Consider the following 23,872-nt stretch of genomic DNA (forward strand, 5'->3'; position numbering starts at 1 on the left):
ATTTTTATATCGATGGTTATCATTATCATAATGTTTTGCATTTACCATAGTTTCACACCCAATAGCCGATGTATTTTTCGTGCTGTGGTGTCGTTAAACATTCCTTCATTCATTCATATATTGTGTAGTTTTTGTTAATTATTATCTATTTTTTGTTTCCATTTATATATATGTGGTTATTATGTATATCGTTATTAAAACTTACTTATAAATTCGTGTTTGTTAAAACAATATGTTTGGTTGTTCAAACATTCTTAGTGATTTTACGTCCACAGTTTGTAAAAGGTGATTCACTGCGTTAAGAACGTGCGATATATATATATATATATATATATATATATATGTATGTATGTGTGTATGTGTGTGTGTGTGTGTGTGTGTGTGTGTGTGTGTGTGTGTGTGTGTGTGTGTGTTTCTCTGTGTGTGTGTGTCTGTGTGTGTGTGTGTATATGTGTGTGTGTGTGTGTGTGTGTGTGTATGTCTGTGTGTGTGTGTGTGTATGTGTGTGTGTCTGTGTGTGTGTGTGTGTGTTTCTGTGTGTGTGTGTGTATGTGTGTGTTTCTGTGTGTGTGTGTGTGTGTTTCTGTGTGTGTGTGTGGTGTCTGTGTGTGTGTGTGTGTGTGTTTCTGTGTGTGTGTGTGTTTCTGTGTGTGTGTGTGTTTCTGTGTGTGTGTGTGTTTCTGTGTGTGTGTGTGTGTGTTTCTGTGTGTGTGTGTGTGTGTGGTGTCTGTGTGTGTGTGTGTGTGTGTGTGTGTGTGTGTGTGTGTGTGTGTGTGTGTGTGTTTCTGTGTATATACATATCTATATAAGTTGAATAAACATTGTACGGTACTTTTATAAAGATATAATCTTCGGTATCACGTGCTGCGGATTGACAGACTATCTATTTTACAAACATAATCATTTAGGATTACAAAATAGGCACATGTAAACAGACAGACAGAAACTCAGAATTTAGATGTGGACTCGTGGGATGTATATCACATATACTAGGGTTGAATTAACTATGACTTTTTTGGAGCAGAGTTGTTTATATGGCTATTTTGTCTGTAGAATCCAAATCTGATGGATGGCCAAAGAGTATAATTTTTCACATTATCTTTATTTTCAATACACTATAGCTTGTAATATTTGATTTCTTACGGTTTTTTAGAATGCTAATTTCACATACGATGCCAACAATTTGATATTAAGCATGGATATAAAAATGTGCTCTTGAAGTGACCTTTAATTAATGAATTTATTTACGTATAGAATAACATTAATATTGACCAATATTATGTTCTATTGCACACCAGTGTAAGATATTGCTCATGTTATAACCATCACTCAATATCTAACTCGTGTACCCCTGCGCGTGCTGTAACCTCACCGTGGTGCAGGGGTGTAACATTCTCTTTGAGAATGGCCAATACAGCACAAATTGAAGTTTAGAGTAAAATTCGGTGTCCGTAAAATTCTGTGATATTTGTATTTGTATTTTTGCACAGTTCTTTACACTGTTTTTGTTTAAACCTTGAATTTTTATACTGATGTTGATCATCACTTTATTTATTTGCATTACCATAGTTTGACACCCAATAGCCGATGTATTTTTCGTGTTGGGGTGTCGTTAAACATTCATTCATTCATTCATTCTAACTCGTGTAATATTTGCGTGACGTAGATCACTTGCTGACCCAAAGCGTAGAAAAATAACGTGTAGTAGGATTCAACATTGCTTACTTCTGCGTCGCGGCTTGCTTGCATTTGGTTTGTAATAAATAAAATACTAAACAACATGTAGCTTACCTGTTAGATACCAAAACTGTTCACTCATTTCACAAAAATTAGCATGACAGGCGAGCTTGTTTAGTGTTTTATATGTATTCATTCGTCCAGGTGAAATATCCTAGATGTACAGAAATTCACCTTGTGAAAGACCCTAGATATTGAAGTTCTCCATAGTTCTGTCCTATACTTATTTGTTACATAGTAAATTGATAGTGAAACGCAAAAGGAATAAATTAGAAAGTTTTGCCTGGAATGACATATTCAAAGTCAATACCAAGCTAAAAATGAGACTGTTCTCAGGGGAATGGCATCAATGATATACATATGCAAGAATCCAAAGAAAACTATAATTTTATATACTTCAAATAATCTAGTAGCTACGAAATGTTATAGTTAATGGATAAATAAAACAGTATATTCCTTTATTGATCTAATGGTGGGTGGTCAAATAATGAAGACAGGCTATGAAGAAAAATATAATAAAACAGAAAAATGGTATAAGAAAGTAAGGACATTTAATGATAGCATGAACATGATTGCCTATAATGAAAGAAGAAACACGAAGAGTATTGAAGATAACTGGAGCATGATTTTGGTGTAAAATGACAGATGCTTTCGCTACATTGCAATATGTAACGTAGGGCATCGATATCTATCTCTTGGGTGAAAAGAAATAAATGTGAGAAGAAACTAAAAGAGTCAGTCTGGAGATAAAAAGAAGATAAAAAAGATGATACGTATAAGCACCAAATCATAAATAGAGGAACATAGTGACTTATATTTAGATCCACTCTTAGATATTATGATCTCAACTCCAGTCAACAGTCATGTTGCCTTTCCAAATGGGGACAGGAAGCAAATCCATTTATAACCATTTCATTGATATGATTCTGAGTTAAATGCAATAATATTTTCAGTTGTTACTACCAGGACATGTTAGACCAATAATATTGAGTGTCTTTTAGATTCTAGCGTATATTTTATAAATTATGTTTGGTTGGTTTCGTACATAAGTATATCATTCTTCACATGCGGATATGTCGATTGTTAGGCTTTGAATTCCCATTCCTTTTGATACAACGTTTCATGTTCTTATTTTGCGTTTCTAGATTCATTTACTATGTAATGAATAAAGCAGTAAGGACAAATTGGATAGCATCTCTGATAAGAATTGCAACTAATCTTTACATATGGGATCTGACACGTGAACGAATGGATACAACATATTAGTAAAAAATAATATGTTTCTATACTTCTATAAATATCAATATCCATGCATCAGATCAGATTCTGGACATCACATTTGACGTCAGCAATATGAAAAGCGTAGCAAATTGTATATTACAACCCATAATATAGTAAAAATAAACATAACATTACGAAAATTGCCATTTATGACAGTTATTTTAGAATTTTTGTCATTAACCGATAACAAACGTCCTGCTACGTCAAAACATCCATGGGATGCAGATTCTACGGGAAGAATGGCCATAGAAACAAGTCTGCAAATTCAACATTTAAGAAAAACGTTAAGTTTGCCCAACCCTACATATACTGTGTGCCACAATGCTTTCCTGCGTGTATGTACAAAATGAGCTACCCTATATAATTCCACTGACATATTTACCTTCCATTTGTTTATGTGACGTCACATCCGTTTTCTTGAAAATGACTTCAGTTTCACCAAAGGTACTTTCGAATTCTTCCTGAGTTTTCTCCCCTGTTTCTGTGTCGATGTCAGCCAAACACACCTAAAACCCACATCACGATGTCTGTACTTCAGTATAAAATTACTTTAATAAAAATTAAAATGTGGTGGATGCACTATTTTCTGATGTAGATGTGGAAACATGGAATACTTGTACAGAGTGAAACAAACGCTGTTGCTAGTCATTTTGGTGTTCATTGATGTTCATCAGAACACAACGCAATGTCTGCGGAACTGTTCTCGGCAGTTTAGGGGTACTAGGGACCTTTCATGTTTAAGGTATCGACACGTGACGTCACGTCAGCAAATCGTCAATATTAAGCGGGTACACACATGGACTCATTTGGAAATCACACGTTTAACATCCTAATGCATCCCTAAGTTATGGCCAATCGATGGAAGAACTGTACGCAACTGATTAGGTGATTACAAAGTACGACAATGACCGTACATCAATATGTTGTTCTGTTACATCGTCACCAACGGCGCACCAGGCATTGTGTAAACCGTACTTCAGGTTTAGAAGGCAGGAGAGAATAACTATACTTTTAACAGATAAATAGTATATTTACGTAAAACACAATATTTTTAAAAATATATGTCACACAGGACATTTTAATGATACACAGGAACTTTTTTCCGTGAGTATATACACGACTAGCTTCATATTGCACCACGAACATTGTTTTAGCCTCAGTGGTAGTAGGTAGGAGAGCGACAGACAGAGAGAGGATTGTGAAAGAGATAGAGAGACAAACAGAGACAGACAGACAGAGATAGAGAAAGAGAGGAAGAAAGTTAAAAATTTTTTTCTTTAACGACACCATTAGAGCACATTGGTTTATTAACCATCGGCTTTTGGATGTCAAACATTTGTAATTTTTACATGTAGCCTTAGAGAGGAAACCCGTCCCATTTTCCATTAGAAACAAGGAATTTTTATATGCACCATCCCACAGACAGGATAGCACATACCACGGCTTTTGATATACCAGTCGTGGTGCACTGGCTAGAATGAGAAATAGCCCAATGGGCCCTCCGACGGGGATCGGTCGCAAACTGACCGCACATCAAGCGGGCGCCCCTGAGAGAGAGAGAGAGAGAGAGAGAGAGAGAGAGAGAGAGAGAGAGAGAGAGAGAGAGAGAGAGAGAGAGCGTGAATGTTTAAGGACAACCCACCACGAACAATATATCGGCTATTTGGTGTCAGATAGAGAGAGAGAGAGAGAGAGAGAGAGAGAGAGAGAGAGAGAGAGAGAGAGAGAGAGAGAGAGAGAGAATGCATATTTCTTTGTGCGACATGTACATAAAACATATAAACAAATATTTTCATGTATATGGTAAATATGACTGATTTACCTTTGCTCCACGTTGCAGAAGAGCTTTGCTGAAAGCTTTTCCTAAACCCTGAGCTGCACCTGTTACAATGGCCACCTTTCCATCCAGAGGCCCTTTTTCGTCCGGACCGGACACGAACTGTGAACTAACAGTTTCAAATAATCACTTTACTAAAAGTCTATAATCATTCACAAGCATGGCTTAACTAGTGGTTTACGAGCGAATTCAAAAAATATAACTTGAAACTACATTTCTATATTTGTTGTTCTCAAGTATCTTCTGTCTTTTCTGTCTTCTTTTTCTTTTTTTTAAGAAGAAGTAAGAAATTAAAAGTGAAAGACAAAACGACGAAAATTAGTGAAAGTCAGATGGTGTGAGAAAATTATAATGTGCGATAAAAACAAATATTTAACCAAAAACGGAAAAAGAGAGAGACAGAGACAGAGGGAAGATGATGGGAGGGAGAGAGAGAGAGAGAGAGAGAGAGAGAGAGAGAGAGAGAGAGAGAGAGAGAGAGAGAGAGAGAGAGACAGAGACAGAGACAGAGACAGAGAGACAGACAGAGACAGAGAACGACATCAAAGATAAAACATATTGATTTAATAATCATCCGACCCCATACAACTGTAAATAAAATGTGCTGAGTGCGTCGTTAAATAAAACATATCCTATCCTTCCTTCCATCTGCTGTTGGATGTCTAACATTTGGTAATTTTGACATATAATCTTAGAGAGGAATCGGGTACATGTGCAGGGGGAGGGTATTGGAGGTCGAAACCCTTACTTGCCCAAGCTTAAAACAAATTGAAATGTATTTTTGGGGAGAGCATGGCCCCATATAAACTTCGCTCAACATAGTCTTTAACCCCAACCCCGCTGAAATCCCTGCACATGCGCCTTGGAAACCCGCTACATTTTGTTTTTAGCAAGGGATCGTTTATATGTACCATCCCACAGACAGGATATCACATACCATGGTATTTTATATACCCGCCGATGGGGATCGATCCTAGACTGACCGCGCATTTCCAAACAACCCCACCTTTTTAGGTCTAGTAATGAATAAAAATAACATATAATCTTGAAAAATGTTACGTAAATCAAACACAGTACCCTCTTCCTCTACCCCTAGAGCGTTACGTAATTAGTAACACCCCCTTACATGTAACGCGTATGCAACAGCTGGCCACTGTACACATTTCAAGGCAAATCATCCACCCACCGACCCCTGGAAAGGCGGTGTACCATACCTCTATGGATATAAATATGTTTTGGAGATATGAGACGACCCCTCATTCAAGACAGTTAAATTTGTTCAAAAATTGCGAAATCTCACGTGATCTCTTGTTGGGGAATTATATACGTGTGATAAGCCAATGAAAACCGAGATCGGTACGTGCCCGTCAAAAGTGTCCCACTTTCAAAATACTGGCTTTGTTTTTGACCTGGATAAGCCAGCGTAGTGAAACCAATGCGGAGTGCGGCGTCATATATGCACCAAACGTAACTGGATTTTCTGTTCTATATGCTTAAATAATAAAAATATTCCGGATGCTGCCGCTTTAAGGACCACATTTATTAAGAGGGAAACTCGCTGTCGCCACTTCATGGGCTACTCCTTCCGATTAGCAGCAAGGGATCTTGTATATGCACCATCCCACAGACAGGATAGCACATATACCATTGCCTTTGTTATACCAGTTGTGGAGTACTGGCTGCAACGAGAAATAACCCAATGGGCCCACCGACGGGGATAAATCCTACTTAGATCGTGCATCAGGCGAGCGCTGTACCACTGAGCTAGGTCCCGCCCAACGAGAGAGAGGCGGGGAGGATGGGGGATTACAATTAGAGGCACAGACAGAAGACAAAATGCATCACGATGGGATGGAAACTGCAAAGGGGCCATTTAAATATTAGGTAACACTCGAGGGCGTGAGTGGGTGTAAGTCCAATCGTTATGTAGCGTTACAGGCGGTGTGTGTGTGTGTGGGGGGGGGGGGGGGGGTAACTTAACAGCGTTACGTAGCTCTACTTTTTAAAATCGTTTGAAGGTTTGGTTGTTTGTTGTTTTGATTTTTGATAAACGCTCTGTCACGGCAACAATGTTTAACGTAGGAATACACTTAATAAAGATTATAAATCGAGTCGAAATATCTATCCGACCTTTCCCGAAAAACAAAACTACGTTAAAATTATATTACACCCATCGGATGACTTGTTTGTGAATGGTGGGGTGAGGGCATCTCCAAGCGTTACGTAATATTTTGTCGTTACAGTGGGGAGAAGTGTGTGTCTAATTTTGACAAAAATAGCGTTACGTAATATTTGAACGGCCGCAAAATGATGAGGTGGAAAGTAACACAGCAAGTAACAAAGCGCTATAATGTAATAACATGCGTGCGGTAAATGTGTTACGTTTTTGGCAATGTGCCTGTCCCACTCTTGGCCATGTTGATGTCCGGTCCGGCTTGTCGGATCCGACCTTCTCTCGACTGTGTTCTTGACTGATAAAAGTCAGTCAGTCTTTCCAACCTTCTATAGATGACAAATAATTGAATGACGTCACAGATAAAGTAACCTGGTGACAGCATCATGGCGTTTCTAAGATGGAAGCAATGTTGTGTTTAACGACGCAGTGAACACATTTTAATGATGTTTTTTTTTAGCGACGGACATGTGGTTAAGGATCACACAGGTAATGAGAAAGGAAACTCACTGCCATATATATATATATATATACACACATATACAGACTGGGTTTTACATACCATGGCGAGCACTCAACCGACTGAGCTAAATAATGCCCCCGAAAAACAAAAACAATGAACAGAACAAAACATATAAGGCTTTTTGAGGTACCAATCGTGAGACGCTGGTTGAAAAAACCCCAAACAGCAACAATCAACCGAACGAAGGAACTGTTTTATTTAACGACGCACTCAACATATTTTATTTACGGTTATATGGCGTCAGACATATGGTTAAGGACTACACAGATATTACAGTGGCGGATCCAGAAAATACATTTAGGGGAGGGGCCCAATGCCAAGGTGGAATGCCAATGGAACTTTGGGGGAGGTTTGGAGGGGATCTTATAAAAATGAAAATTAATATATAATAAAATTATAACTGTCGCAAAATTCAACGGTGCCCGGGCCCCAGCCCCCCCCCCCCCCCCCCCCCACTCCGATCCGCCTTTGCATTGGCAGAGGAAACCCGCTGTCACCATTTCATGGGCTTCTCTTTTGGATTAGCAGCAAGAACCGAGTCCATTTATGAGTAATAGTGGATGTTTCTGGATAACAACAATATTCGTTTATTTTGAGTATACAAAACAACAAGATAACAAACAGCGAGTCCATTGCAGGAATTCACGATTTGTTTTCGTATAGATCCATGTTTGAAGGGTAATTATTTGGAATATGAAGTAAATTCTCTAGCTTATTAATAACTAAGGAGTTATTTTTTAAAATTACATTTGGTTTTTCACCAGGATTGCAAACGGTTTAGCTGTAATGGCGCTTGATATTCATGCAACGGGTTTTACTTGTTGCAAAAGTGAGGCGCGATCTCTCAATTATCAAAGAAACTGATTTGTGTGAAACATTTAATAGCTAAACCTTTATTCAAATGAGGATTTGTGTAAGGTTTGATTAGCACATTTAAACCCATGTTAAATTACCCAACTTCAAATGAAGATTGCCAATAGAACGGGTTCTGGTTGGCACTAACAACATATACACCAATGCGAACATACATTATATAAGCATTTATTTTCACTCCAAACTTGGGAACATTTCTGTCTCAGTGTTTTGCTATATGACCGCATCTGGCTGTAGTACCGGTCCGAACAGGTGGTTCATTAACCGATTCACGCCGGCTGTCTCTTGCGCTATACACCCATGTCCCAAAAGGTCAATGCACAATATTACAAAATAACATGGGCAAAATACAGCTAGAAGGCTTACCATTAAACAGACATATTGTTTTAATTCTTCACCATTTCCTAGAAGTGAATATGTGAACCATAACGTGTCGGGGCGGGACGTAGCCCAGTGGTAAAGCGCTCGCTCGATGCGCAGTCGGTCTGGGATCGATCCCCGTCGGTGGGTTCATTGGGCTATTTCCCGTTCCAGCCAGTGCACCACGACTGGTATATCAAAGGTCGTGGTATGTACTACTCTGTCTGTGGGATTGGTGCATCTAAAAGATCCCTTGCTGCTAATCGGAAAGAATAGCCCATGAAGTGGCGACAGCGGGTTTCCTCTCTCAATATCTGTGTGGTCCTTAACCATATGTCTGACGCCATATAACTGTAAATAAAATGTGATTTCTTTCTTATAACATGTGTCACAATTAGAAACTATAGTGGACCGTGATGAACGAACTCTCACCCGGAAATGAAATGTGTAGTCAGACCTTTGTATGGGTGTGAAGCAGCTTGGGAACATATTTTAGAATGTAATACAAGCATTTAAGTCAAAATATTTAAAATGAGTTCTCTTTAAAATTATACCTATTAGTAATTTCCTTGAGACTAAAAATACCTGTATTTATTTTTAAAGCATAAGTGGGTATTTAGTATGCCAGGGGCTGGCATGCATAACTCTCAGCTGAAGATAAACAGATAACTGCGGTCTTCTACCAATATCGTTTAGTTGCTGGATTCAATGAGTCCACATATATTTTTTCAACAATGACGTCAAACACACGCCAGATCCAGCAAGTGCCTCATAACACAAATGTTGCAAGGCCCGCTTCGAAACCAGCTTGCGTACAGCACGTTGTCAGCTATGTATTTTTGAACTAAAATTGGGAATATGTTGGTCCTTGATGTTATATTTTCGTTCCTCCCACACGATTCCCATCCCTGATCTAGCTTTAGTCTTTGTCACTAGACACTGTGCAAGAACCTATTCACTCCGATCATCCAGTTCCGCTGCATACCTACATTACAAAATATTGTGATACAAATCAGTTTTAAATAAACCCCGCTTACTGCAAATAAATCTGTGCAGTGCAACCAGAGTGACAGCCATGATCTATGATAAACCTAACTCGAGTGTACTCTAGCCCTACACTGTTTATATGGTGGTTTCGAAATCAACATATAAACAGGGCTGAGCTACAGGTCACTCGAGCTATATGATAACAAGCCATGGACGAAAGCTTACGGAACTCGGAAGTGAATCGTGCAGTCATCTGGATGCCTAGAAGTAGATTCGGAAATGCAAAAGGGAAATATTTAAGCTGTGTTGATTTTATAGTTCCGTTCTTGTCTGACAGGTCGAGACGTAGCCTAGCGATGAAGTACTCGCCTGATGCGCCATCGGTCTGGGTTCGATCCCGGTCGATGGGCCCATTAGGCTATTACTCGTTCCAGCCAATGCACAGCGACTGGTATATGAAAGGTCGTGGTATGTGCTACCCTCATCTGTGGGATGGTGCATATAAAAGATCCCTTTATATTAATTGGAAAATGTAGCGGTTTTCTCTCAAAGACTAAAAGAAAGGAAGACATGTTTTATATAATGGCGAACACAACACATTTTATTTACGGTTATATGACGTCGGGCATATGGGTAAGGACAACACACATATTGAGAAAGGAAACTGGATTAGCAGCAAGGGATTTTTATAGGCATCATCCCACAGACAGGATAGTACATACCACGGCTTTTGTTACACCAATTGTGGAGCACTGGCTGGAACGAGAAAGAGCACCACCGACGGAAATCGATCCTAGATTGATCGCACGTCACTCTACCTAGCGGTGTAACACTGAGCTACGCCCCGCCCCCTCAAAGACTATATGTCAAAATTAATCAGGGTGCCAACTTGTAGGGAGTGGCAAAATGGGGGGGGGGGATAAAGTAGAATCTACTAGTATTTTATCCCCCCTCCCCCCCCCCCCCCCAACTACTCTAGTAGAATATATTACCGTTTTGGATGTTGGAGGGTGGGGGTAGGTGGGGTTCAAACATATTAGTTGCCTAGAGGCGTCAAATACTCAAATACGTATCTGAGTAACACATTGTCATTAATGTTGGGGGTTTTTGGTTCAAATATTTGAAAATACAAATTTAATGCCATCACTAAAACTCAAAGACGTTCAGCTGCATGCTTTACTACTGCCCATAATTATTTGTTATTGCAAAGTATCTGATTCCATCCCTTAAAGTATCACGTATAATACTGTAATATTCCTTAAATACTCTTCTGAGGGAAACTAGATTAACCAACATTTGGTTCGTACATTAAGAAGGAAATATAAAGGTGTTCTAAAGCTCTGAAAGTTTTTCGTTTAAATTATTATTCCATTTAACAATGGGAGCATGAGACAGGTACGACTCAGAAAAAACAAGTTATTTATGCCAACTTGGATACTACACACACACACACACACACATACATACACTTGAACACACACAACACACGCACACATATAACGAACACACACGTACACACACGCACGCACACAAAAATGCACATACATACATACACGGACTCACATACATACACACACAAATACACACCCACACACCACAGATACATACACACACGCACACACACACAAACACACGCACACACACATACAAACACACACACACACACACAAACACACACATACACACACACACACTTACCCTTCCCTCTATTATTGTATGCTAGATACGGCTGTACTGACCTCGTACAACACGCAGTATGATATATATGTATATACACGTCAATGACTCAAAGTGGAATAGAAGCCCGTTGACGACACTCGGATAGTTACACTATTCAACAACAAGTGGCAGTTCACGTGCTAGTCGTAGATTATTTGTGTCTGTCTGTCTGAGAGAGAGAGAGAGAGAGAGAGAGAGAGAGAGAGAGAGAGAGAGAGAGAGAGAGAGAGAGAGAGAGAGAGAGAGAGAGAGAGACAGAGAGAGAGAGACAGAGAGAGAGAGAGACAGAGACACAGAGAAAGAGACACAGACACAGACAGACAGAACATGAAAGTTAGAGAAAGAAGGGATGAATGAATCCTGTATTTTCCATTAGTAGCATGGGATATTTTATATGAACCTCCACAGACAGGATAGCATAAACCACGGCTTTTGATATGCCAGCCGTTGAGCACTGGCTGGAAAAAAGACCGATGAGAGAGAGAGAGAGAGAGAGAGAGAGAGAGAGAGAGAGAGAGAGAGAGAGACGTACATGCATATGCATGATATATGTATAATGGCGTAGAGAAATTGCACAAAGTAATTATGTTGCTGAGCTGTTCATATTTGTAAACTGGAGACAATGTCATGGAATATACACGTACTAGGTCAGTACAGCCGTATCTAGCATACTATAATAGAGGGGAGGGTATGTGTGTGTGTGTGCGCGTGTGTGTGTGTGTGTGTGGATGTGGATATATGTGTGTTTACGTGTGTGTTTGCGAGAGAGAGAGAGACAGAGACAGAGAGAGAGATAGACAGAGAGAGAGGGGGAGACACACACACACACACAAATGCGCACGCACATACATAAAGAGAGAGTGGAGCTTTAAATTTTGTTTTAGTTTAACGACACCTCTACAGCATATTAATATATTACGAGAGACAGGATAGACAGACACAGAGAGAGGGACAGACAGACATACAGAGAGAGAGAGAGAGAGAGAGAGAGAGAAAGTTCGATTTGCTAGGCCTATTGAGAGAGAGAGAGAGAGAGAGAGAGAGAGAGAGAGAGAGACAGAGATAGAGATAGAGACACAGAGAGAGAGAGAGAGACAGAGAAAGAGACACAGACACAGACAGACAGAACATGAAAGTTAGAGAAAGAAGGGATGAATGAATCCTGTATTTTCCATTAGTAGCATGGGATATTTTATATGAACCTCCACAAACAGGATAGCATAAACCACGGCTTTTGATATGCCAGCCGTTGAGCACTGGCTGGAAAAAAGACCGATATGAGAGAGAGAGAGAGAGAGAGAGAGAGAGAGAGAGAAAAAAAAAAGAGACAGAGAGAGACAGAGAGAGAGAGAGAGGGAGGGAGAGAGAGATAGACAGAGAGAGAGGGGGAGAGACGCACACACACAAATGCGCACGCACATACATAAAGAGAGAGTGGAGCTTTAAATTTTGTTTTAGTTTAACGACACCTCTACAGCATATTAATATATTACGAGAGAGAGGAGAGACAGAGACAGAGAGACAGGCACAGAGAGAGGGACAGACAGACATACAGAGAGAGAGAGAGAGAGAGAGAGAGAGAGAGAGAGAGAGAGAGAGAGACAGACAGACAGACAGACAGACAGACAGACAGACAGAGATATAGAAAGAGACAGAGCGAGAGAGAGAGAGACAGAGAGAGAGAGAGAGAGAGAGAGAGAGAGCGAGAGAGAGAGAGAGAGAGAGAGCGACAGACAGACAGACAGACAGAGGGCGAGAGACAGACAGACATACAGAGAGAGAGAGAAAGCGAGAAAGAAAGAAAGAGAGCAGAGTTAGAGAGAGAGAGATAGAGAGAGAGAGAGAGAGAGAGACATACATACAGACAGACAAAGAGAGAGAGACAGACAGACAGACAGACATAGACAGAGAGAGAGAGAGAGAGAGAGAGAGAGAGAGAGAGAGAGAGAGAGAGAGAGAAAACAACGGACATACATGATATATGTACACAGGCGTAGGGAAATTGCACAAAGTAATTATGTTGCTGAGCTGTTGATATTTGTAAACTGGAGACAATGTCATGGAATATACACGTATTATAATAACATACGGAAATTACAGCAAGAACACAACACATAATATTGCAGAACAGAAAGCCTACATGCTTTACTCAACCTGAATGGCCGACTTTGAAAACGGAAGTAAACACGTAACGTGATAGCTGTCAATATAGATTCTCTGATACCAAACCAATTGCCATTGATAACAATGTTAAAGCCGCACACCCTAGTTCCATCCAGCGAAAATAAATTATAATTTGGTTAATCTACAAACCTGTAACACACTTAGATCACGTTTTTATCAAATGGAGTGAAACAGCAGGTTTTATATCGATAAATACCATGGGAATCCCCATGTCCAATTGCTTGAAATAATTTTGAAAGTTAGATGTCGGTCGAAGCACAACAATGCCTACGTCACGACAAATTTCACAGACTTGGGGTGCGTTTCTTTCACCTCTCCTGGACATGTTCCAACTGTTCTGTCCTGGTTGTATCCCCTCTCCAGATATCGTAAGACTTAGCAAAATTATTGGTTTTAAGGGTTTGTAACGTTTTGTATTGAGACACTTACTTGTCTGAACTTTATTGTTACTGAAAATGTTCACGAACTGTGAAGAAAAATCTCACAAATGAACAACAACAAATCGGATGTTGATTGCGCGAACCGTGCACGAGAAAACAAACCGAACCAAAATGATAACGGTCACGTGGTATACCAACGTCTGTGACATTGAAATGGAAATATCCCCTCTAAAAATAGATTAGACCTTGTCTGCTCAACGTTTTTTTCTCAAAGGTGCGTGCGTTTTTAAGAAATACTAAAAATGTATTTTGTGGTATTACAAACACCAGCATTACCAGGATTACCAAAAAAACACTTCAGGTGTGAATGTAAATGTATATTCTAAATAATAAACGGTAAGTAAAGTGCAATTTTATTTGTAAAAAAATGGGTTTAATAGCGAAAAACAACGCCGTAATGGTTAACAACTAGCCGTAACTAGGGTGTGTCCCTTTAAAGATTATATGCCATGCGTAATCCAAAAGGAAAGGAAAGAGACGTTTCCTTGACGACTCCGCAGAACATATTTTTTAAATTGTGGCTATTTGGTGTCTAACAGAACTATGGGTATTTCGATTCTTGGACAAAGGAAACCCGTTGCTGCTGCTGCACAGGCTACTCTAATCAGCAAGATGTCTATTATGTAGACTATTCCATTGACAAAGCAGTACATACCACGGCCTTTGATGTACCAGCCGTGGAGCACTGGTTGAGACAGGGTAGGGGTGGGTGAATCTACAGATGGTGATAGATCATGCGACCTATATCTCACCCCCGTCTCATCCGCCCCTGGGTACTGGCAGCGTTTGGTTTCGAGTCAGTTAAAATGTCGCTGATACATAACGTATTATATGTAAGTGTGTATGCATTTATGTAGGTAGCTAGGTAGGAATGTATCTCTCTCACTCTGTCTGTGTCTGTATGTCTCTGTCTGTCTCTGTCTCTCTGTATCTCTGTCTGTCTGTCTGTCTGTCTCTCTCTCTCTCTCTCTCTCTCTCTCTCTCTCTCTCTCTCTCTCTCTCTCTCTCTCTCTCTCTCTCTCTCTCTCTCTCTCTCTCTCTGTGTGTGTGTGTTTGTTTTTATGTACATGTTTGTATTTGTGCTTGCGTGCGTATGTGCATAAGCGTACAAAACGAATGATTGCAACTGCCAATACTGCGGAGGCAAATCGTCAAATTCGGTCAAAAACGATAGAGATATCTGGGCACAAGGAGCTTTCCACCATATATTTCAATCATTATATCCATAGTATTAGTTGTAATCCATGTAAAAATGCGAAGGTTCGTGTGCAAGTAATTGTTATATAAATAAATCCAAATTCGGGCATTTTAGTTTAATTCGGGCACACGTCAGCCTGCACCCCTACGGAAAGGGGAGTTCGCATGGCTGTATGTGTGTGCGTGTGTTTGTTTGTGTCTGTGTCTGTTTGTGTGTGTTGTTTGTTTGTGTGTGTGTGTGTATGTATGTGGTGTGTGTGTGTGCGTGTTTATATATGTATATGTGTGTATGGTGTGTGTTTGTGTGTGTGTGGTGTGTGTATGCGTGTTTATATATGTATATGTGTGTATGGTGTGTGTGTGTATTTTGATGTGTATTTTTGTCTGTATATATCAGTGTGTGTTTGTGTGTGTGTGTGTGTGTGTGTGTGTGAATTTGTGTGTGAGAGAGAGAGTGTGTGTGTGTGTGTGTTTTTTTGTGCGTGTGTGTCTGTGTGTATATGTATATATTGTATGTCTGTATACGTGTGTGTGTGTTTGTGTGTGTGTATGTGTGTGCATGTGCATATATTGTATGTGTGTGTGTGTGTATGTGTGTCTGTGATTGTGTGTATGTATGTATGCCTATGTGATCTCTCTCTCGCTCTCGCTCTCTCTCTCTCTCTGTGTCTCTCTCTCTCTGTCTCTCTGTCTCTCTCTCTCTCTCTCTCTCTGTGTGTGTGTGTGTGTGTGTGTGTGTGTGTGTGTGTGTGTGTGTGTGATGTATCTACCTCGTTCTCTGCTACTTGTTCAAACAATACAACGATCCCGATGACATTACATCCTGCAATATAAGACAACAGACTTCCTCATTGGTTACTATTCACATATAGACTCCATGATGGCTCCAAACTGGATGTGTTTTATTTTTCTCGTGTGGATCTTGTTTTTGTTATCAGTGGAAATTTCTCCCAAAAAGAGTAAGTCATTTTGTCATTTGTATTTTTAACGGCTAATCATTTATGCACACGGAAAAAAATAGGCTCATTCGGTACGTAGCTAGCGGAATGACATATCCAATAGTGAAAACATTCAATCTGATTAAAATTAGTTCGACTGGTCTAGTTATTAACCAGTGGAGCTAATTTTAATCAGATTACAGATAATTGCACTCCACCGAAATATGGCGCACCAGTATGTTCCCACACTGAGGAGGAAGGCCGTTGTTTTAAAACATAAATGTATGTGTTAGAGGGACATTCCTGAGTTTGCTGCAATTTGTAAGAAGTCATCGACAAACAGAGACTTTTTAGCGATTTTAATTATATATCAAATATATGTTTGTGCATAAAATATTAGTGGCTGTATATTAAACGTGTTTCTGTATTTGTACTATGTTACTATGTTGATGCGTGGTCAGTTTGGGATCGATCCCCGTCAGTGGGCCCATTGGGCTATTTCTCGCTCCAGCCAGTGTACCACGGCTGGTACACCAAAGGTCGTGGTATGTGCAGTCCTATCTATGGGATGGTGCATATAAAAGATCCCTTGCTGCTAATGGAAAAGAGTAGCCCATGAAGTGGTCACAGTGTGTTTCCTCCCTCAATAGCTGTATGGTCCTTAACCATATGTATGACGCCGTATAACCGTACATAAAATGTGTTGAGTGTGTCGTTAAATAAATAATTCCCTTCCAACCATGTATGTATTAATGAATGAATGCATGAATGTTTATCGACACCCCAGTATGAAAAATACATCAGCTATTGGGTGTCAAACTATGATAAATGCAAAACTAAAGTGATGAGCAAAGTCAATATAAAAATTCAAGAATTAAATAAAAACAGTGTAAAGAACTGTGCAAAAAATACAAATATCAAACATTGGTCAAATTAAAATTTACAATAAAAGTCAATATAACAAAAACTAATATAATTTCTGGATTGTCCAAATATATCTTTTCTAGTTTCTTTGAGATGATTGCACTCCACCAAAATGTGGCGTACCGTCAGAGTAAACTAACAGTGCTCACACTGAGGTGGGGTGGTCTTTCTTCAAGATAAATGAATAAGTCAAGTATGTATGACCGATGCGAGCACGACACAATACTATTTCATCTTTCCTTCGCTGCCTACAGGAGGACTACCTCTCTCCCAAGACTGCCTTGATAGCATAAAGCTTGTTCGCAACCGCACCGTCCCAATAATTTTGCAAAGTCGAAAAGATAAATTGGTTGTCATATGTTTAAAATCAGTATAAGGCGCACCAACCCTGGCATGAGGCAAATCCAAAGCAGACTTGGCAGCTGAATCTGCATTTTTATTACCCCTGATGCCAACATGGCTGGGCACCCAACAAAATACAATATCTTTATTTGCAATGGATAAAAAGACATACTTTTGTATCAGCATCCTAATTAAGGGATGGTCCAACTTCATATTGCGTAAAGCTTGGGGACACGAAAGCGAATCAGTAAAAAGAATAAATTTGGATGCAATCGAATCCTTGATTTCTTCCAAAGCGTTAATGACTGCCCAAACTTCAGCACTAAAAACTGATGACGAGTCAGGCAGTCTCATGGAAAGGATTGTGTCTGCTGGAAAAACTGTAGCACAGGCCACAGAATTCTCATCCCGTGATCCGTCTGTATCAACGATGATTCAGGTGACTGCTTCAATAACTGATAATGAATTTCATATGGTCCTACTGAAGTTTCATGGGCTCTACAAAGATCATCCTGCAATTCCTCCATAGCATTTTCAGATGAAGAGTTAATGGAATCTTTTTCAGTTTTAGTTCTGACAGATGTAAAAGCTTTTGACTGAATGCAGAAGATGAATTATGACGAGCCCGCCATCACTTAAGACTTATTTGCAATACGCCCGCCATCCACTGGCAGCAATAGTAATATCCGCCATCCGTTTATTTAGGCCGCCATCCAAAATCACAAGTCATGCCATCGTCTTGAACTACCAGAGTTATCATGTTCAGCGTCGTTTACAAGATATTTTCGAAGTACTTGTACCCTGAAAACCATAGGTACCCTCCTTTCCTATAAGTAGAACCAGCTCTACCGATTCCCTCCATCCCTTTCCTGAATACTGGAGAGACCACTGTTCTGTCTGACATCTCTTCGAGCCTTGGCCCTAGCAATACGAAATGCATCCAGGTTATACGCTGCAGGTTCACGTTTGAACTGCTAAAGAAACCTGTTTCGCTCTGAATGCATCCTTACATGTGTCATTAAACCATGGTTTATTGAAACGCTTTGGTACTGCCGAAGTCTTAGGAATAGTTTCATCTGCAATGTCCTTCAAGATGGAAGTGAACAAAGACATGGGGTCATCAGCATCAGTAATGATAAATTGTTGCAGTCGAGTGCTGCACAGATGCTGAAACTGACCCCAATTTGCCTTCGCCAACTTCCACCTTTGAACCCTTTCAATCGATGGAGGTCTATCATTCTCCAAAATAATGGGACAGTGGTCACTACCACAAGGGTCTGAACCAACTTTCCAGGAGAAATCAAGAAAAAGTGAAGGACTACAAAGGGTTAAATCAATGGATGTGAATGAATCACTGGCATGATAAAAGTATGTACGACTTTTATCATTAAATAATAATAATAAGTTTTTTTTGAGAATTAAGTCTTCTAATTGTTTACCTCTAGTATTTATGACATCGCATGCCCACCAAGTGTGGTGATCATTAAAATCTCCCATGATAATAAAAGGAGTAGGGAGTTGATCTAAGAGACCTTGAAAGTCACTAAGTTTAAAATTGTAATTGTTTCGAGGAGGTAAATAAACTGAACATAGAGTAATAGTTTTATGAGCCGTAACCTTTACACCTACAGCTTGTACATTTGTCCTTAATGTAACTGTACTATGAGGAATGTTTTCATTTACAAGAATGAAAACGCTCCCAGATGCTCTATTTTCAGTTTCTTGACATTTATGGCAGATATTAAATCATCTAATATTAATATCGTCAGTATCCTTCTGTACGATTTCCTGAAGACACACTGAAAGAGGATTATACTTTTGAATTAGAAGACTTATTTCATCAAAATTGGGCCTAAGCCCACGACAGTTCCACTGGATAAAATTATTTTTTCATCGGAGGGAAGTATGGGTTTTGTCTTTGGCTTTACTGGTGGTCTTTGTGATCGGCAATAATCTGGAGATGAAACATCCATATCGTCATCACCGATATCAGCCAAAGTTTCGTACCCATATTGCTGATCGGGACCGAACGTATTTTGATCTTTTTCAGCCGACGTGAAAGTACTTCTTTTGATTTCTTTGTTTCATTGCCTGTCTTAGGGAGACTAGTGCTCGACTTATTTGGTGGATTTGTAACATCCAATGACACTTGGGTTTCCATTTATTGTGTTGGAGAATAACTTTTTATTCTTGGATACTTTTTTGACCTATTTTTGAACCTTCTCAATGTCAGTTTTTTGTATTTGGCTTCATCACAATGCCAGGTTAAGTCTGTGTTGACTGCAACACTTTTAGTGCGACTTTTGCAACAACTGCAGCTGGATATGATTTGTCAACCACTGTTGGTGTTGCTGTCTCCATCAACCTCCTGGCATCCATAAAGGATAGTTTATTTTGTACCTTCACCTGCGGAACCCGTTTTTTGCTGTTTCAACCGCGGACTCTCTCGCGAGTATGCACAGTTGCAGTTAAGACAAAGTACATCGTTTTTACACGTTTTGCTGTCATTGTGAAAAAAAACCCACAGTGAGCACATGTAAGTTTCCCACGAGATGTGTTCTGACCATGGCCAAACATCTAGCATTAGAAGCAACGCAACATGTTTCGAATAAAGGGTTCAACGGGAATATTAAGGTAACCAGCTTTGACAGATTGGGTATGAATAGAGACATGAAAAGTGAGGATACAAATATTCGTAGGTAACAAGTCATTGTTTCGGCCAACCTTTATCCTCCTCACGGCAGTAACACCCTGCGAGCATAGATTTTGACATATTTCGCCCGTACTGACTCCTTCCAGATCTCTACATCTGATCACTCCCTTTGACGAGTTAAGGGAGGTATGCGGAGTTACCTTAATTGGTACGTTACAAAAAACTGTACAATTGAGAAGGCAAGTTTGGTGCTTTACGGCTGAACATTTAACCAACAGCCCATTCTTGATTTTGTTTTACTGATTTTGGCTCACCAACCAAGCCATCAATTGCCTTTTGAATCGCAAATGGGGATAATTTGTTCGAGGCCCCATCATCAGTAGAACTGATGACAAGAAACCTTGGTCAAATTTGTGAAATCACTTTAGATTTCTTCACACTCTTCTTCAATTTCATGGACTCCTCGTCCGAAACTTCGGTGTGGACCCTTTTCAGAATTTGATATTGGAAGTTTAGGTTTATCCATATTTAATGAATGTAAGGTTCATCAACCATGCCTCCACCCACCCACCACCGAGTCCAACATAGGGGCATGGTGCTGCGGATAACCAGCAGACAGCCATGCCAGGGATACATGGTTGATATACTTGGGGACTAAGAAAACAAAATCACCCAATTGACCCTAGCCACCGCCCCAATGACTAATGTAAACAAAACGAAGGTTGTTTGCTCTGGAGTTTGGCGTGACCAGCCGATTGATCAGGTCGGGTCTTCCTGATCGCCGGTCTATTTGAATTCCGGGCCAAAAAGATGTATTGTCAGAAATCATAACCGCAGGTATGCCCCAACTCAATCACCAGGATCATCCATCTTCACGGGTTACACCTCACGGCACATAAGGTGCTCCAAAAGGTGAGTTGTACTGTATTAGCCATTCTCAATGAGAATGTTTCACCCCTGCACCACGGTGAACTTACAGTACACACAGGGGCCAACCATGTAGAAATGCACATCAATGATTACTTCATGCTACTACATTCAATTTGTCTGATAATAGTAGTATAGATCTTATTGCGCCTCATGACCAACTTTCCGTGACCTTGACCTACTTTCCTGTGACCTTGATGACGTCACGCCCTTGTCACGTGTCCTGGCCCCGTCCTACTTATACCGGTCCCATCCTACTGGCCCCGACCCCATCCTACTGGCCCGGCCCCGACCTACTTAGACCGGTCCCGACCTACTTAGACTATTCCTGGCTTACTTATCCCGCACCGATCCGTCGTACTTAGCAACACCCGTGCTATCCTGTCTGTGGGAAGTGCAGTATCTCTTGCTACTAATGGGAAAGTGTAGGGGGTTTCTTTCCAAAACTGTTAATATTATGTTTGACATCCAATAGTCGATGATTAATAAATCAAGGTGCTCTAGTGGTGTCGTTAAACAAATCCACTTCTAAGGACTCAGCCCGACGCGAGGTAGTGTGTTTAATTTTAGCGCGCTGAATGTTGAATGGTTATAACTGCTTATATCCGGTAAGCAGTATCATGTTTTGTTGTCGGTCACAATACTCTACGGAACTTCTAGAAGTTTCATTCTCAAAGACGTGAAATATGAAATGATTTAAATGGGTGTAAAAAGGAATTCTCGCCCCACGATGTCTGATAACCTCAATGCATTCACAAGATTATTACCAACTATTTTAAGAAACCCCAAGATAGCACAGACCCACTTCGTCGCTTATATATGTATATATGGTTTAAATGACAGGCTTTGTTTACTTGGTGAAATAGCTGAAAGGGTAACGACTTTACGCCGTTCATATATGAAGTGGGGAAAGTATATTATTTCTATTGTTTTAAATTAATTTATAGTTTATTTATTTATTTTTTATTTATTTATTTGCTTATTTATTTATTTATTTATTTATTATGTTATATATTTTTTTCAAGCAGCCTCCTTTTACCATTGTACAATCAGCCTATATATAACCTGCAGGGCGGAGCCTGTATAGGTAGGTTGTTTTGAAATTTAACATTTTATGTACGAAGTTTAAGCAGCAGTTTAATTAATTTATATTAGATTTTAGGGTACATATATATTCACTCTTGTTATAAAAGGACATTTACGCTTTAAAACTGTACCATGTATACAGAGAAGATTTAAAACTAGTATGCCTTTAGAGGTGTATTGTCATTTAGTTTTTTAGTCAGAATGTGGATATAACCTATTAAATATACAAAGATTGTGTTGTTCAATGGTTCAGTGCTACCCATCATGTGCACATCTAACATTTATGAAACAGGTGATCAATGTAGTATATTTTTTTCGTACGTACGAAAATATTTGAAGACAAAATCTAGTTTGGGCTTCTTACAAATATTAAGATGACCAGAGACACATTGAATATACAGACACTGATATTCTAAACAAGAAAATATATTTAATATGTAAGTTTAACCGTAGAAATATTTTATCAGTCGGAAACATCTTACAATGCGACAAACTCAGGAATGTCCCTTTAAAAGCGACATGTGAATAGTATTAGTGTTCATTTCTCTTCGTCATCTTCGTCCTCATCACCATCGTATCGTCGTCGTCTACTTCGTCCAAATATTCGCTGATCCAGGAATGATACTGATTTAATTTAGAACGAATCTGTCGTCTCACATCTCGGCGAGGATTCACAGACTGTAGAATTTTCATTGCGTTGGAGCCTTTGTCAAAGTAATGCATATATGTTAGAAAGCGAGAGTACGTGTCTTTAAATAACTTCCATTGCAATGTCTTCATGTTTTTTTCGATGGCATCTTCGTAGCGTTTCCTCTTGCTTTCGAAATAGTCACGATTGATGTCCAATTCACGTTCCACCATAAAGACGTACGCCTTCATTTTCCAGATCGGGCGACGGCTCTTCTTGTTTCTCTTCACACGAATTGAAACGCAGATGTCGCTGCAAGTCGCTTCCATCTTTAAAGACCAGACCACACGTATCGCAAAACTGCATCCTCCTGACTTTTTTCAGATAGGGTTCTACATCATTATCTTCTTCGTCATCACTTTCGTAGGCGGGTATGGCTGGTAGTTTTCTCTTGAATGTGTCCCTTTGCATGATTTGCATGTAGAGCTCTTTCTTCGAAGGTGGTGGCACGTCTTTTGAGACATTCGCCGTTACGCTCATGCTTTTATACCATTCAGACGGCCCCGCCTGTAAACCATTAGGTCGAAGACGCCAATGTTCAGGCGTGGTCGGTTTCAAGTTCATCAAGAGATGTCCGTAGGGCCTGTGGGTAGCTTCTGGTTGATGGCGATGACGGATACGTTTCTGTGGCGACTGCCTTCAGTGAACAGGTTGGTGATCCTTGGGACTTTATTGGCCATACACATCAGGTCGTCCAACATGATGAGATTTCTGAATCTGGGGTCCAAATAACAATCCTTTTCCAAATTCTCAGGTATGCCTTGAACACATTTCACTCGAACGGTTGCCCGAATGAAGTTGTAGTGGGGTTGCCATCGTGTGTAAAGCCACATGATGCGATGAGGCGGTGGGAAGATTTTGCCATCCCGTAGCAGTTTGTATACCAAAAATATCTTTCCACACGAAGTAGGTCCCGACACGATCATGGTGAAGGATGTGTCAATCTTAGGGGCTGCTGCTGATGTGGTGGTGGTGGGGCTGCTGCTGTAGTGGTGGTGGTGGT

The 23,872-nt window shown here is 40.0% G+C and overlaps 2 protein-coding genes across 4 annotated transcripts in view; one reads left to right on the forward strand and one right to left on the reverse strand.

The window, feature by feature from the left end:
* The window catches only part of LOC121388607 (15-hydroxyprostaglandin dehydrogenase [NAD(+)]-like), a 29,688-nt gene extending 22,322 nt beyond the window's left edge, over positions 1 to 7,366 (reverse strand). The window contains exons 1-3 of the mRNA XM_041520017.1: positions 7,238 to 7,366; positions 4,841 to 4,964; positions 3,401 to 3,524 (exon numbers count right to left, since the gene is read on the reverse strand). Coding sequence (XP_041375951.1) covers positions 3,401 to 3,524; positions 4,841 to 4,964; positions 7,238 to 7,272 — 283 coding nt within the window. The 5' untranslated portion in view covers positions 7,273 to 7,366. The remainder of the gene's footprint in view (positions 1 to 3,400; positions 3,525 to 4,840; positions 4,965 to 7,237) is intronic.
* Positions 1 to 23,872, forward strand: part of LOC121388605 (sodium- and chloride-dependent GABA transporter 1-like) — a 224,808-nt gene that overhangs the window by 47,456 nt on the left and 153,480 nt on the right. The gene's annotated exons all lie outside the window — the stretch shown is intronic.

Source organism: Gigantopelta aegis, chromosome 14, assembly GCF_016097555.1.
Source record: "Gigantopelta aegis isolate Gae_Host chromosome 14, Gae_host_genome, whole genome shotgun sequence".
In the NCBI taxonomy this organism is placed as follows: Eukaryota; Metazoa; Mollusca; class Gastropoda; order Neomphalida; family Peltospiridae; genus Gigantopelta; species Gigantopelta aegis.